This window comes from Antechinus flavipes, chromosome 2 (assembly GCF_016432865.1).
Source record: "Antechinus flavipes isolate AdamAnt ecotype Samford, QLD, Australia chromosome 2, AdamAnt_v2, whole genome shotgun sequence".
In the NCBI taxonomy this organism is placed as follows: Eukaryota; Metazoa; Chordata; class Mammalia; order Dasyuromorphia; family Dasyuridae; genus Antechinus; species Antechinus flavipes.
This window is the reverse complement of record NC_067399.1, coordinates 398684839-398697609: the sequence shown is the minus strand read 5'-3', so window position 1 is coordinate 398697609 and position 12771 is coordinate 398684839. Positions and strand designations below refer to the sequence as shown.

Here is a 12771-nt window from a genome sequence, read left to right as displayed (position 1 = left end):
AGGGTTTCTACTCTTGCTACTTAACATAGGCCTCCAGTGTGGAATTGCAGGCATCTGAGTTGAGTCTTGGAAGAATGAGAAAGACTTGAGAGGAATAGGGAGACAACATTCCTGGAGGGCAGTTTTATAACAGGAATTGAAAATGGGGGAGGGGGAGAAAAGGGAAGAGAAGATGGAGTGAAATTTTCCTGGGCTTCTCTTGTCTACCAGATATAGCATTATGCAGGCATGCTGGGATCTGGAGCCCACTCGAAGACCCACCTTTCAGCAGATCTGTTCTCTTCTTCAAGAGGAGATGGATACTACTAGTAAAAAACAGGTGAGCTGGGCCAGGGAGGGTGGTTGGCCAAAGTGGTGCCATGGTGGATCTGAACAGGACTGACCTGCTCTCTTCCATCTTCCTTTTTAGGACTATGCCAACCTGCCCAGTAGTGGCAGCAGTGAGGAAGAAGACAGTGTCACTGAGCCCCTGGACTGCTGTGACCAAGTGGACAGCAGCCAACCCCTACTACAGGCCAACAATTATCAGTTCTGTTAAGTCAGTTGGTTCTTCTATGAAAGGATTCACATGGAGCATGAAGAGATGATGATTTAACTATTTTACTGAAGGGCTGGGTCCAAGTTTGAAGCTCAGGAATATAAATAGGCTAGCTATTTCTCTGGGAACCCAGTTATTTTTGTATACCAGGGTACAAATGGCATATGATAGCTACATTCCTGTTTAGGCCCTTCTCAACCCATTGGTGCTCTAACAGTCTTTTTTTTTTTTTTTTTTTTTTTTTACCATCTATTACTACAAATCATCTCAGCAACTTTATCCTCTCTCTCTCCAACTTAAGAAATTTTTGCCTTTATGGCTTAGAATTCCTCTGTACCCATTCCCTATGGAAGACTAAACTTAACTTCAGGAACTGAAAAACAACTTAACTGGGTGTGAGACCCAAAGGCCAAACAAACAATCCTGGAGAGGCAGCATGGCATGAAGGATGGGATGAAGAATCTAAGACCTGGGTTTGAACCTCACCATAATTACTTATTAGCCATATGGCCTAAAGCAAAGGCCTGCTTCCTCTTCTATAAAATGACGAAGCTGGATTCTATTATTTGTAATGTCCCTTCCAGCTTTAAATCTATAAGCCTACAGGAACAGGTACGGGCTTGGATAGGCTGAGTGATAGGGCAGAGAAAGTAATCATCATGTCTAGAAAGTGTCAGCCATCAGTAGTAGCAAAAGCTAGTTCTCATCCTCCACCACTATCCCCCCAATTAGCTCAAAGCTTACATGCAGCATTTCTGCCATAAATAAATCCAGGGTTTCATTTCCTTGGGGAGGCAACTTAGCAAATTAATTTTGTAAAAGCCTATTTTTGTAGTTTTTTTTGATTAAAGTGATGGTATTCCTAAGCTTCCTTCTTTAGCTGTTTATACCCTGCTTTGGGTTATTATGGCATTAAAAAGTCCAAGGTCTAATAATAAGTCCATCAAGGCTTACTTTTGTTGGCCCTTTAAATTATCAGTCATTGCTCTGAAGGCTGGCTGACCTTGGCATTTGGCTGGGTAGGCCTGAAATGTACCTAAAAGCATTAAACTAAGCTGTCTACTTTTAATCAACAGTCACCTCACATGATGTCAAAGTCAATTAAACTAACAACATTAACTCAATCCAGTCTCTTGATTTCTTTCAAATTAAAACAAATAAAAAACCCAAGAAAAACCAAAAACAACAAATAGAACAACAAAGCAACCCCCATCTCCACCCCTCTCCCAGACAAAGCTGAAACCTTTCTCCATTGTGTCTGGTCCTAGTCATACATACAGTTCCTTTTCTTTAATTTTGACTTTTTATACTGATGCAAAGCCACAGCTGCAAAGGATAAAAAAATAATGCTAGGTCTGGGGTGCCCATTTGAGAAGTTGACAAGCCTCCAAGGTTAAATAAGCTAACTTACAGATGATAAGGAGCCAGGTCCAGTTTCCCTATGAGCGTTAACTTCATTTTGTTCCTTTGGGAATGGCTAAGTGTAAGTCATCCCTATCTCTGGTGCAGGGCCACTCACTCATATCTCAACATATATCTCGCATGAGCAGCGTGTACATTATCCCCACACAAAGATCACACATCTGACTTCTGCTTCACCCCAAAATGGATAATTTATTAAACTTTATCATTTGGGAAAAAAAAAATCATCAACTCCTCAAATAAATTAATCAAGAAATGGCAGACTCCTATACCATAATGGCCTTGGGTGTGTGGACCAGTTCTGCCATTCTTACAGTCCAGTCTGCTTCCCCTTCATGGAAGGGATGTTCATCGACACAACACATGTGCCATAGGCTCCTCTGCCCTTGCCCACATCCTCCCCATGTCCTCCGGTCCCATGTCAATCCTGGATGATCAGTGGCTAAGTCCCCATCAGCAGAGTGATATGGAAATGTAGAGGAAGATGTAGCTGGAAAGAAAGGGAAGGGGAACTCTCTTCCTCAAAGCTACAGTTGGGAATGATGTAGGCAGACCCCAGAAACAGAAATGGGAGAAGATGGGTGCTCCTAGGCCAGCTGATTCCTGACTAATCTTTCAGTGGAGGACTCTCTGGCTTCCCACTGCTGCTCCCTAAAACTGCTTCCAGATTTGGTTTCTATTGTAAGAAAAGACTTAGGCCATGAATAGGACATAGCACCAGAAAGAATAAAGTGCCCAAAGGGGTGGAAGCTGGAAATCACAGGAATAACAAGCCTGATCAAACCATGCAAAAGCCCTGCAGAGTTTCTAGATGTCCTCTCTCAGAGCCAAAAATGAAAGAGAGAGAAAGAACTTCCTAAAAACAGGATTATGACATGGCAAGTCTGGGATAGCAAAAGCTCAACTCAGCAGGAAGGACTAACTCAGTAATTAACAGTCTTATTTCTTGGTCTCCTGCCCTGACCCCACTCCTCCTCCTGTTACGTAGATAGGAGCCCAAGTCCCACCACACACACTCTTGGAAAACTGGGTTTCTGGGAGTAGGAGATGGGGATTGGAGAAGAGCAGAGGCAGTTACAGACTGGCTTTGATATCCTAAGTGCTATTCCACGGCTGGAAGTGAATTCTGGAGCATCCACCATCATCAAATGAAAGTGGTACATAACTCTAAAAGGAAACAGTCTCTACAGGGGGACTTCTTGCCTGCCCTGAGAACAGACGGAAGCACATGGCTCTTTGGTCATCACAAGCAGTCAAAGGCAAATGGCCTCTCTCTCACTGGAAGGCAGAGGGGAGTCCCTGCCAGCCCACTGGATGTATCTGCCTGGGGACACCCCCCAACTATGGCTTGAGACAGAAGGAGCAGTGCCATCAGGGATAAGCTTGGCTTACTCAGAAACTCCCCTTTCCTCCCCCTGAAGATCCAAATCATCCTCCTCAATCTCAGTCTTGATCTGTGCCACCCCCAAGCGATAGAGAGTATCTCGGATCACCACCTCCCCTGGCTGGCAGCTCTGTACAATGTCCTGAATTTGCCGGTTGACAATCTCTCGGCTGGTGAGGAAGTCTATGAGGCGGTTGTAGAGGTAATAATGAGTAGCATTGTCAAAGGTGACAGGTCGCTGGCGAATGTTGCTTGTCTTGCTGTCCGCAATGGCAGTGAGGACAGCTTCATAGGGTTCCAGCTCACGGCATAGGGAGAGCGAGTGGTGCCTGGAGCTGGGATCACTGGGGTTGTTTGGGTCTGTTCCAGTGTGGACAATGCGCCGGGTGGTAGTTTTGGTGACTGGGTGCTGGACTGAATGTTCAGCTACCGTCATATCCACAGTGTAGTGTCGGTCCAAAAGTTCTGGGCAAGACATATACTGCAAAACATAAAGGGAAAGCCATATTTACAACAAGAAATGATTAGTAAAATCAGGACAGGGACCACAATGGAAGAGAAGATATTTATCTGGAGAGGTAGATGATCATTCTCCAAGCACAGTACAAAGTAGGCTATGTATTTATTAAGGGACCAAATCCTGAGTTAGATAATTAAGGAAATATGTGATTGGGAATGGGCTGGGAGCCTTCAATCTGTGTCAATGTGTCTTTAGGGGATTTATTCCCCTCACCCAAGGCTAATCTTAACTTCCCCATGCCTTAGCAAACAGCCTGCATGAACTATTGTACCCAAAGTAAATTGGGTTAGCTATCTGTCTGTATCCATAAATTTTTATGCCAGAGTTTGATATTCTTTTGGAAGAGGTTACTCCCCCTTCACCCAATAATGACATATCATTATGTCTTACTAGTGAAAATAGTAAGGGAATTGGCAGGAAGTTTGGAATTAACTGAGGAAATTGACTGACTTGTCCTTCTGCCTAAATCCCTTTGTAAACATTTAGCAATCACATCAACTATGGAAAGACTATCATATCAAATTTCCAATATCTCACAGAGCAAGTGAGAGGTTCTGTTTTTAGCCTTTACTATCTTAAAGACTCATAAAGTAACAGTATATTGTAATGGGAAAATTATTGGAACAAAAGTCAATAGATTTGATTTCTCTCGATATCTATGCTCTGCTTCTAACAGGCTGTGTGATTTTGGTTGTCACTTTAATAACCCAAAAGGAAGTAGGAGAAATGTGACAAGGTTAGAGGTTGGTAATTGTATTCAACATGAATCAGGTCTCAGCAAATTTGTTCTTTGTGGCCCAAGGGTATGTTCCAAGATCCCTTAGATGACTCACTGTTGGAGGCTCTGTAGGGCTAGAAAAGCAGCCCTGGTTCCTTCCCCACATCTGATTGGTCAGTTCTGGGTAGCACAAGTCAGCACACAAGGACACTGGTGTGGCCAGATCCACTACATAGACTGGAGGCCAATGGCGGGAGGAGGTAAGTAGGTCCACATGGTCACGGGCACTTTCCCCTCGAACCAGGTACTTGGAGCCACATATCACCTGAGGCCAGAGGATATAAGACATAAATGAAGGAATACTTGACCAGAATCAGTTTAAGGAATAGTGCAATGACTAAGAATATACCAAAGCATTTGCTGTTTTTCAGTGTAAAGAAAGGCTTCAAACCAATACAAAATGCATCCACCTTCCCCTTCTACTCTTCCCTCCCAATTAATTTCCTTTCCAGGTGAAGTTACTAGATCTGAATGTCCTATGGGCCATCTGGTAGCACTATGAAGTAAATCCTGTTTTTAGCTGTCACACAGTGCTGCCTTTCTATGCTATTCTAGAAAAATGCTGGTTTAACATCACTGCAGAAAAAACAGGAGGCGAATCTCAAAGCCATCTCTGCTAATTCCACTTAATCAGAACAGCCAATAATTTCATGATTAAGGAACTGAATCCTTTCCCTCCACTAGTACCCTTGATATTTCCTTACCTGGTGGGGACACACCTTGTAAATTTTGCCCCCTGTTAGATGGGAGGGAGGTTGTCTAGCTCCTCCTCCATTCTGTATAGATTCATAGAGAGCCAACAAGGAGTAACAGAGTTGATCCTGGAGAACAAAAGGAAAAACAACAGAAATTGCTACTTTGTAATCTGGATCTAAGACTCTTCTGGAGATTTTATTTGAATTTCTGTTGCTGCTGGTATGAAGGACTTTACACAATGCTTTAACTGTCTATCATATAAACCATAAAATTTTCCTCACTAACACTCTGCTTTGCAGCACAAGAAAAAAGGAGACAAATCTAGGGATATAAAAGAATCTTAAGTATTTTTTATTTTTAAAAAAATCATAAAAATGAAATTTTTGTGTGCTATATATTTTATTTCTGCAAAAACTAAGATGCTACATCATAACCAATTTTTCAGCTGACTTCAGTGCTATTACCCAAAACCTTGATGAATCTTCTTGGGGTCACAGTCTTGTAAACAAAGACCTCAGTATCATTAATGCTGCTCATCAGAATTCTTTCTCACTAGTAGAATATCAGCAAGAACATTCTGAGGCAGGTTTTGAGTGTAAACTACCTTATAAAAACAAGAAGAGTTCTATAAAATCTACAAAAGAAAGAAGATTCATTTTGCATTTAGGTTTTAAGTCCCAAAGAAGGAAGCTCATTTCTTTCCCAAATTCTGATGCTATGACTTACCTTAAATGGCAATGCCCCAAAGTCCTGCTGCTAAAGGAGAGAGACCTTCTGTAATCCCTATGTGGAAGAGAACTCACCAGGCTGAGCTCAACCATTTGGTCATTTCAAACAGGTTTGTCACACACAGATGGGCATCTATAAATCCCATAGTACCAAAGAGTTCCTCTGTGACCACCAAATCATACCAATATAAATATGACAATATTGGCTATTTTAGACTGCTTGAGAATCCTCTGGGCGATAACCAGACATGTTCTTTAAAAAGGAAAAAAGGGAAAGATGTGCCAAATTCCCAAGTCAGTGATATACGTCTTTCTCTTCTCTCAGTATGGGAGAACTGATATAGGACTAGTGGTTCTCACTGGCATGAAGAAGTTTGACCACTCCTACCAATTCCTCTATGAATTCTAAGAATCCTAGAGCTTTAAGACAAAAGGTTCCTAACTGGCAGATAAATGGCAAATCTGACACATTCCTACTCAGTGATATTGATCTGTGTGTTTGATGCACATGAACTTTTTGGAATTCATATAGACACAGGCAATGAGTATATATTTTCTCTAGATAAGAGAGCTGTAGGGAATAAGGATTCTAAAAAGCAAAAGTTTTATTCAGGTTACAAAAATGGGAATAATGTAATGTGAAAGTCTGTAATGACAAGGGAGTGAATTTGTATGACAGTAAGGAAGTGGAAAGAGAGTAAGGAGGAAAGATTAAGAAGCAGAGAATCTGAGTGAAAGACAGTCAATCAACAAGCATTTATTAAATTCTTATTATGTGCCAGGAAGTATACTTAGCACCTTGATACAAAGAAAATGAAATATACAGTGCATACCCTCAAGAAACTCACACTCTAATGGGAGACATAACACATAAGCACATCTAAGACGTATACCTAGTAGACAGAAGGATAATCTCAGATAATTGTGACCAATGGGACAGATCTGAAAAGGTCTCTGGAAGATAGGATCTGAGCCAAATCTTGATGGAAGCCTGAAGACAAAAATGACAAGGGAGAATATGGAGGCCAGTGAGTAAAAAGATATGGAGTAGTTATGTACAAAAGACAACAAGAAGGCCAGTGTTCACAGAATGTATGGAGGGGAATATAGTATAAGTAGAGTATAAGGGATACCAAGCAAAAGACTAATAAAACTCTTCAGGCATGATATAATGGGAGCTCATCTCAAGGCAGTGGTTTTGTGAGTAGAGAGAGAAGATATTTTAAAGTAGAAATGACAAGACTTATTAATAGATTTTATGTGAGGAGTGAGTGCAAGAGAAAAGTAAAGGATGACATTGAGGTTGTGAGCTTGGGTGCCTGCAAGGATGATGGTGCCCTTGAGAGGAATATGAAAGCTCCAAAGTGGGAAGGGCTTGGGGGAAAGATCATAAGATTTTGGAAATGTTGAATTTGAGCTGCCCAGGGAAAATCAAGTTTAAAATGTTCAAAAAGCAGTGATGATGCAAAAAGAGCTCAGTAGAGAAGTGAAGGAATCATCTGTATAGAAATGATAATTGAACACACAGAAACTGGGGGGGAGGAGAGGGGGTCCGTCAAAAAACCATAGAGAAGGAAGAGAGGACTCAGGTTAAATCCTTAAGAGATACTCATGGTTAGTGAACCTGACTAGATGAAGATTCACCAAAAGAGACTGAGGAGGAACCAGGAAAGAGCAGTGTCACTAAAATCCAGAGAGAAGAAAATATCCAAAAGAGGGTAATGGACATGTCAATGGCTACAATGAAGCAACTATATAGACTCTCTTGTATTTGGAAAAGTTAACCCAGGATTATTTTCTTTTTGACATCTTTTTTCTCTTTATCTCAGAAGTTTCTTTTCTAATACTTTAGAAAATAGCTTTGGGGGGAAAGGGTGTCTGGAAAAAAGACAAGGTTTCATCCATTGAGGAAAACACAGTTCACTTTTCTAAACAATTAAATTCATTTAAAATTAATCATTCTGATTGGGGCAAGCAGTCAAGCTCCCAGGTGCTTTTTTTTTTTTTTTAAACCAAGTTCACCTTAGTCTCCTCTGCTTCCCAAGGAATACTGCATAGCCCCAGAAGGTGTTGCAGCTGCTCTTTGCTATAGGAGCCAATCTCTTCCAGTTTCAAAGTGCCTTCCTGAAGTAACCTCACCATTGAGCTGCCATTACCTGTAAAAGGAATGGAATGGGAGTATGTGTGTTTTTTGGGGGAAGAGAAGGGGTCAAGGAAGGACAGAAGTTATAGGCAAAATAATTGCTACTTTGTAATCTGGATCTAGGCAAAACAATTAAGGCTGGGAATAGGAAGCACATTAGGCTCATGTTACAATTAAAAGAAAGGAAGACAGTTTCCTTATGATAGAGAAACAACAGGAACCGATGGCAAATCATAATGCCACTTTCCTAGTTTTATTTTCACTTTAAATTCTTCAAAACATGTTTGCACGACCACATTCCCAATGAGACGAGAGTTTTCAGAGCCTAAGCCAGGAACCTAAATTTGTACTATACTGGTCTATCACATTTCTTATTTCTGGGCTCTGAAAGACAATAAAAAGTCCCCAAGGAAAAAAGACCACCCAAATAACTGAATTCTCACTCCATTCACTTTTCCTGGACATTAGGTAGAAAACTAAACTCTATCATCAATATTTAATTGGTCAAATAACTCATATACTTCTGACTTGTATCCAGTCAAGTGTACTTGCAAGGTTGACATCAAAGACTTCAATGTTTCTTCTTCAGCTCCTGATGTCAGAAGCCTTTTTTCTCTTTGTATTTTTATTCTCCAACCTCTGATTTTAAAGCTGAAGAAGCAGGGGAAACCCCATAGTAGTCACTAACTTTTTAGAAATATTATGCTACACTACAGACACAATCCACTTGTGGATCAAATGCATTTGCTGGGAATTATCACCAGTCTGTACTAAAGAAAATATATCTACAATCTCAACTTGGTTTCCAAAAGATCACAAAGAATCCCTATCCTTTTAAAGTTTGGTTCTGAAACAGCCTTACCAGGAACTGATTGAATTTCCAGGTTCTTATCCTTCTCAGTGTTGACAACGACAGGTCCTCTCATCAATGGTGGGAAGAAGGGGGCGATAACAGAGGCATCAAATTTGGTGATAGGGATGCTGGCAGGGAATGCCATCTGTTCGATCACCTCAGTCTCCATTGTAGACCAGAAATCTTCTACATTCACCTCACTGGAGCCCAGGAATTCTGGCCAAGTGAACTAACAGGTAAATTGAAAATGGTTACTCAAGCAGGAAAGACACATCATCATCTGAATTTTAAAAATTTTAAATTATAAGGTTCTAAGATTTAGAGCTAACAGATACAAATTAACTTATTTTGCAGAAGGGTAAAGAGAATGTTTTTTAAAAATGGGGTGGAGGGGATAAATATGATCCCTATTAAAGCAGCAGTTGGTGTCAGCAAAAAAAATAGAAGGCCTATTAAAGAAGGAGGCTCTACATTTACTGAAAAGACAATTAAAGAGGCAGTATTAAAATTTCTGAGCCTAGTTGAACTTTGTCTAAGGAAATCAAAAACAGTTTTTCTGTGCCAGGAATGGCTAATTAGACCAATGAATATTCACAGTAATGAGAAATTGTGAACATAATTAACATGTATGCTGACAGACAGACAACAGGAGATTGGAAACCATGAGAAAAAAACAGGCTTAAACTATGATTAAATCCTCAAAGAAATATGATATAACATTAAAAAAGTAAAAATCATAAGCACAGCTTACAGTTTAGCTGTGGAAAAATATTTAAGTTTTGCTTTTTGTTTATAGCTTAAAACTCATATAATTTTAGATAAAAGTTCTTCCTCAACTATCCCTTAAGAAATTAAATGTCTTCAAAAAGTACTGAGGGAGTTAAATAGAAAAACAAAAATGAAAAAGATCCCACAACCACAAAAACATCAGGGAAGGGAATGAAGGTGGAATGATTCTGTTGATATGGTATGAAGAAGCAAAAGAGAAGGGAAGGTAAATGAGGAGTAGAAAGGAGAAATAAGGAAATGGAATTTACTATTTCTCTTTAATTTGGATGGGTAAGAAGACTATACATAGAGGAAAAAGATGAGGGGAGTTGAGCTAAGATAAATCTCTCTCTTATCTGAAATAAACAAAAGAGAGTAGAACATGTATATGTATATAGCTTGTTGTGAAATACAATAAACTCAATAGGATATCAAATGAGGATTGGAGGGGGTAGGTTAGGAGGGAGAATAACCAAGGGGAGGGAACATTTTCAAGCCAACCAAACTTGCTGGTCCTGAAGGAGAAGATTTATAGAGAGGAAAAAGAAAGAAAAGAAATGAAAAAGAATCCAAGGGGAGGTACCTCAGATTGTTTCTCAGACAACAGAGGACTGACTAAAGAAACTGTAGTCTAAGAATGTAAGAGAATATTGAACTGGAAAAAGTGAAATAAACAATTTTAGAGAATCTTTGATAGCATAGAAAAAAACCCAACAGTAACAGTAATACTAAATTAACAACTACTATTAGAATTTATATAGTGCCAACCATATGCCAGGTATGGTGTTAAGTGTTTTACAAATATTTCATTTGATCCTTTTGAAATAGGTGCTATTATTCCTATTTTGAAGTTGAACAAAATGAGGTAAACAGGTCTTCCTGACTTCAGGTCCAGTGCTAACATCCACTGTGCCACCTAGGTACCCATAGCTGATAATATAAATTAACACTAAGTGAAATGAGTAGATTCAGAACAATTTATACAGGCAAATAACATTGAAAAACAAAACAAAACCCATCCCACTCTGAAAGACTTAAGAATTCTAACCAACTCAATGACCAACTAAACCTTCAGAGGATCTATATGATAAAGTGTGTTACTTACCACTAGATAAAGAAGACTAGAAATAGATATATTTTTGGACATGGCCACCATGTGGATTACTAAGACTATACTTATTTGTTACAAGGATTTTTCCCTTTTGTCTCATTTAATTGGTCAAGGGGAGAGAGGGAGGCCAAGTTACCAAAGTAGGAGGGAAAAAAAGGCCTTTGAAACATTTTTAAAATGCATATAACAGAAGGAAGTTCAGAAATGGATGACAGTTCTGAAAGAAACACAATTTATAGATTATACATTTTTAGAAAGCAAACACTGTGAAATAGAGCTACATATCTTCATGAAGAATCCTCTGTTTTCTTCTGTCTGTGTGGGAAAGTCTCTTTTTTGGTGTTTAAGTTCAGGGAAAAAATACTTTAAAAAAAAAAAAAAAGGAATTCTATTTTTGGACATGTTTAGTTGATGCCTAGTGGTCATTCAATACATAATAAGTAGTCAAAAAGTATTACACTCTCCAGATCAGAACTTTACAATGTGCTCAAAAGGTTATTAATTTGATTCCATTTTCATCTGTTCTTTTCTATATATCCATTCTGTTGCAAGAGCATATATAGGCAACTTCTTTTTCTTGTCTTGAAGCAAACAGCTACCCTAGCCAGAACACTCTCTCCTCTAAGTAGTAGAAGGTTCCCAGTGCAGAACTGCAAAGCTCCAAGTCAAACTAGGTAAGTATCTTGCAAAGAACACATTACCTCCACATTTTTCAAAGCTAAAACATTATCTTCATTCCTTTGGGCCATTTCTACTTTGGGGGCTACCCCACAAACACCACAGATCATGTCATTGTAGTCCCGCACAGTGAGGCATTCAAATGCCCAGTAGCCACTGCACAGAAGCTCCTGGAGCTGGCTCAATTCTTCAGGACCCAGGGTTTTCTCTGCAATGAAAAGATTACAATGAATTACAGTGCAATCATTCAATGTCTTCCAAGGCAGTAAATGTGAGTCAGCTCTGATCTTTACAAACAAAAATTATTTTCTGGAAAGTAAATATAATGATTTGAAAATGAAGTTAGTCCTGAAGGATGTCTCCCTCCCACCAAACCCTAATGGAAATTAGTCTTCTGAGATTCAGGAATCCTGGGTTTCACTTTAACTTCAAGGGCCAACTCTAATCCAATAAGGAACACCAAAATAAGAAAGGGTGGAGATAGATCAATCTTAATTTCTTTATGGGACTCAAAAGAAGCACACAAAAGAACATGAGGAGAATAGCTCCCAAATGGTTAAGGATACAGCTTCTAGACTATTAATCCCTTGACCCAAAGCTCCAAGAGACTTGAGAAGTCTCAACAGATGATCTGCATTTTAAGCATTTTAAGCAAACTCAACACAACACATGGTGGGTTAGTCAGACAATCCTAAAGGATGATGAAAGCTCTTCAAAGTCAGGGATGTCAACACTAACAGAAAAATTACTGCCCAGGAGATCTAGTTTCAGTGCTGTAGGTAATTTATGGTATAAACATAAAATGGTCACTTGCTCCTTCTGGAATTCACTTGCATCACAATATGTAGAGCTTTTCAAAACTGTCCAACCTTCAAGAAACAAAACCCTTCACTGAGGCAGAGCTCTGAGCCAATGACACTTTATTAAAGGGCCATGGTTGCCCTAATGAAGAGGACTTTAGATCTTCCTCATGATCTGAGATGCCCCCTTCCTCCAGTGCCTTAGTTTTATAGTTCTGGATAATTGGACAATATAGGAGGAGCAGACAAGAAATAGTCTTTTTGGTGGACAGACCATGCTTTGACTCCCAGGAAGATGTACAGAAATATCTCTTGGCTGACATGAGTTAGCAAGCAGACCTTTCAGAAGGTC

At 39.6% G+C, this 12771-nt stretch overlaps 2 protein-coding genes across 2 annotated transcripts in view; one reads left to right on the top strand and one right to left on the bottom strand.

Moving 5' to 3' along the window:
• The window catches only part of CSF1R (colony stimulating factor 1 receptor), a 40835-nt gene extending 39173 nt beyond the window's left edge, over positions 1–1662 (top strand). The window contains exons 20-21 of the mRNA XM_051978688.1: positions 211–319; positions 410–1662. Coding sequence (XP_051834648.1) covers positions 211–319; positions 410–538 — 238 coding nt within the window. The 3' untranslated portion in view covers positions 539–1662. The remainder of the gene's footprint in view (positions 1–210; positions 320–409) is intronic.
• Positions 1663–2126: 464 nt separating this feature from the next.
• Positions 2127–12771, bottom strand: part of HMGXB3 (HMG-box containing 3) — a 38507-nt gene continuing 27862 nt past the window's right edge. Inside the window, exons 11-16 of the mRNA XM_051973704.1 lie at positions 11643–11827; positions 9072–9291; positions 8089–8222; positions 5347–5463; positions 4698–4907; positions 2127–3825 (exon numbers count right to left, since the gene is read on the bottom strand). Of these exons, the coding sequence (XP_051829664.1) occupies positions 3349–3825; positions 4698–4907; positions 5347–5463; positions 8089–8222; positions 9072–9291; positions 11643–11827 (1343 nt within the window). The 3' untranslated portion in view covers positions 2127–3348. The remainder of the gene's footprint in view (positions 3826–4697; positions 4908–5346; positions 5464–8088; positions 8223–9071; positions 9292–11642; positions 11828–12771) is intronic.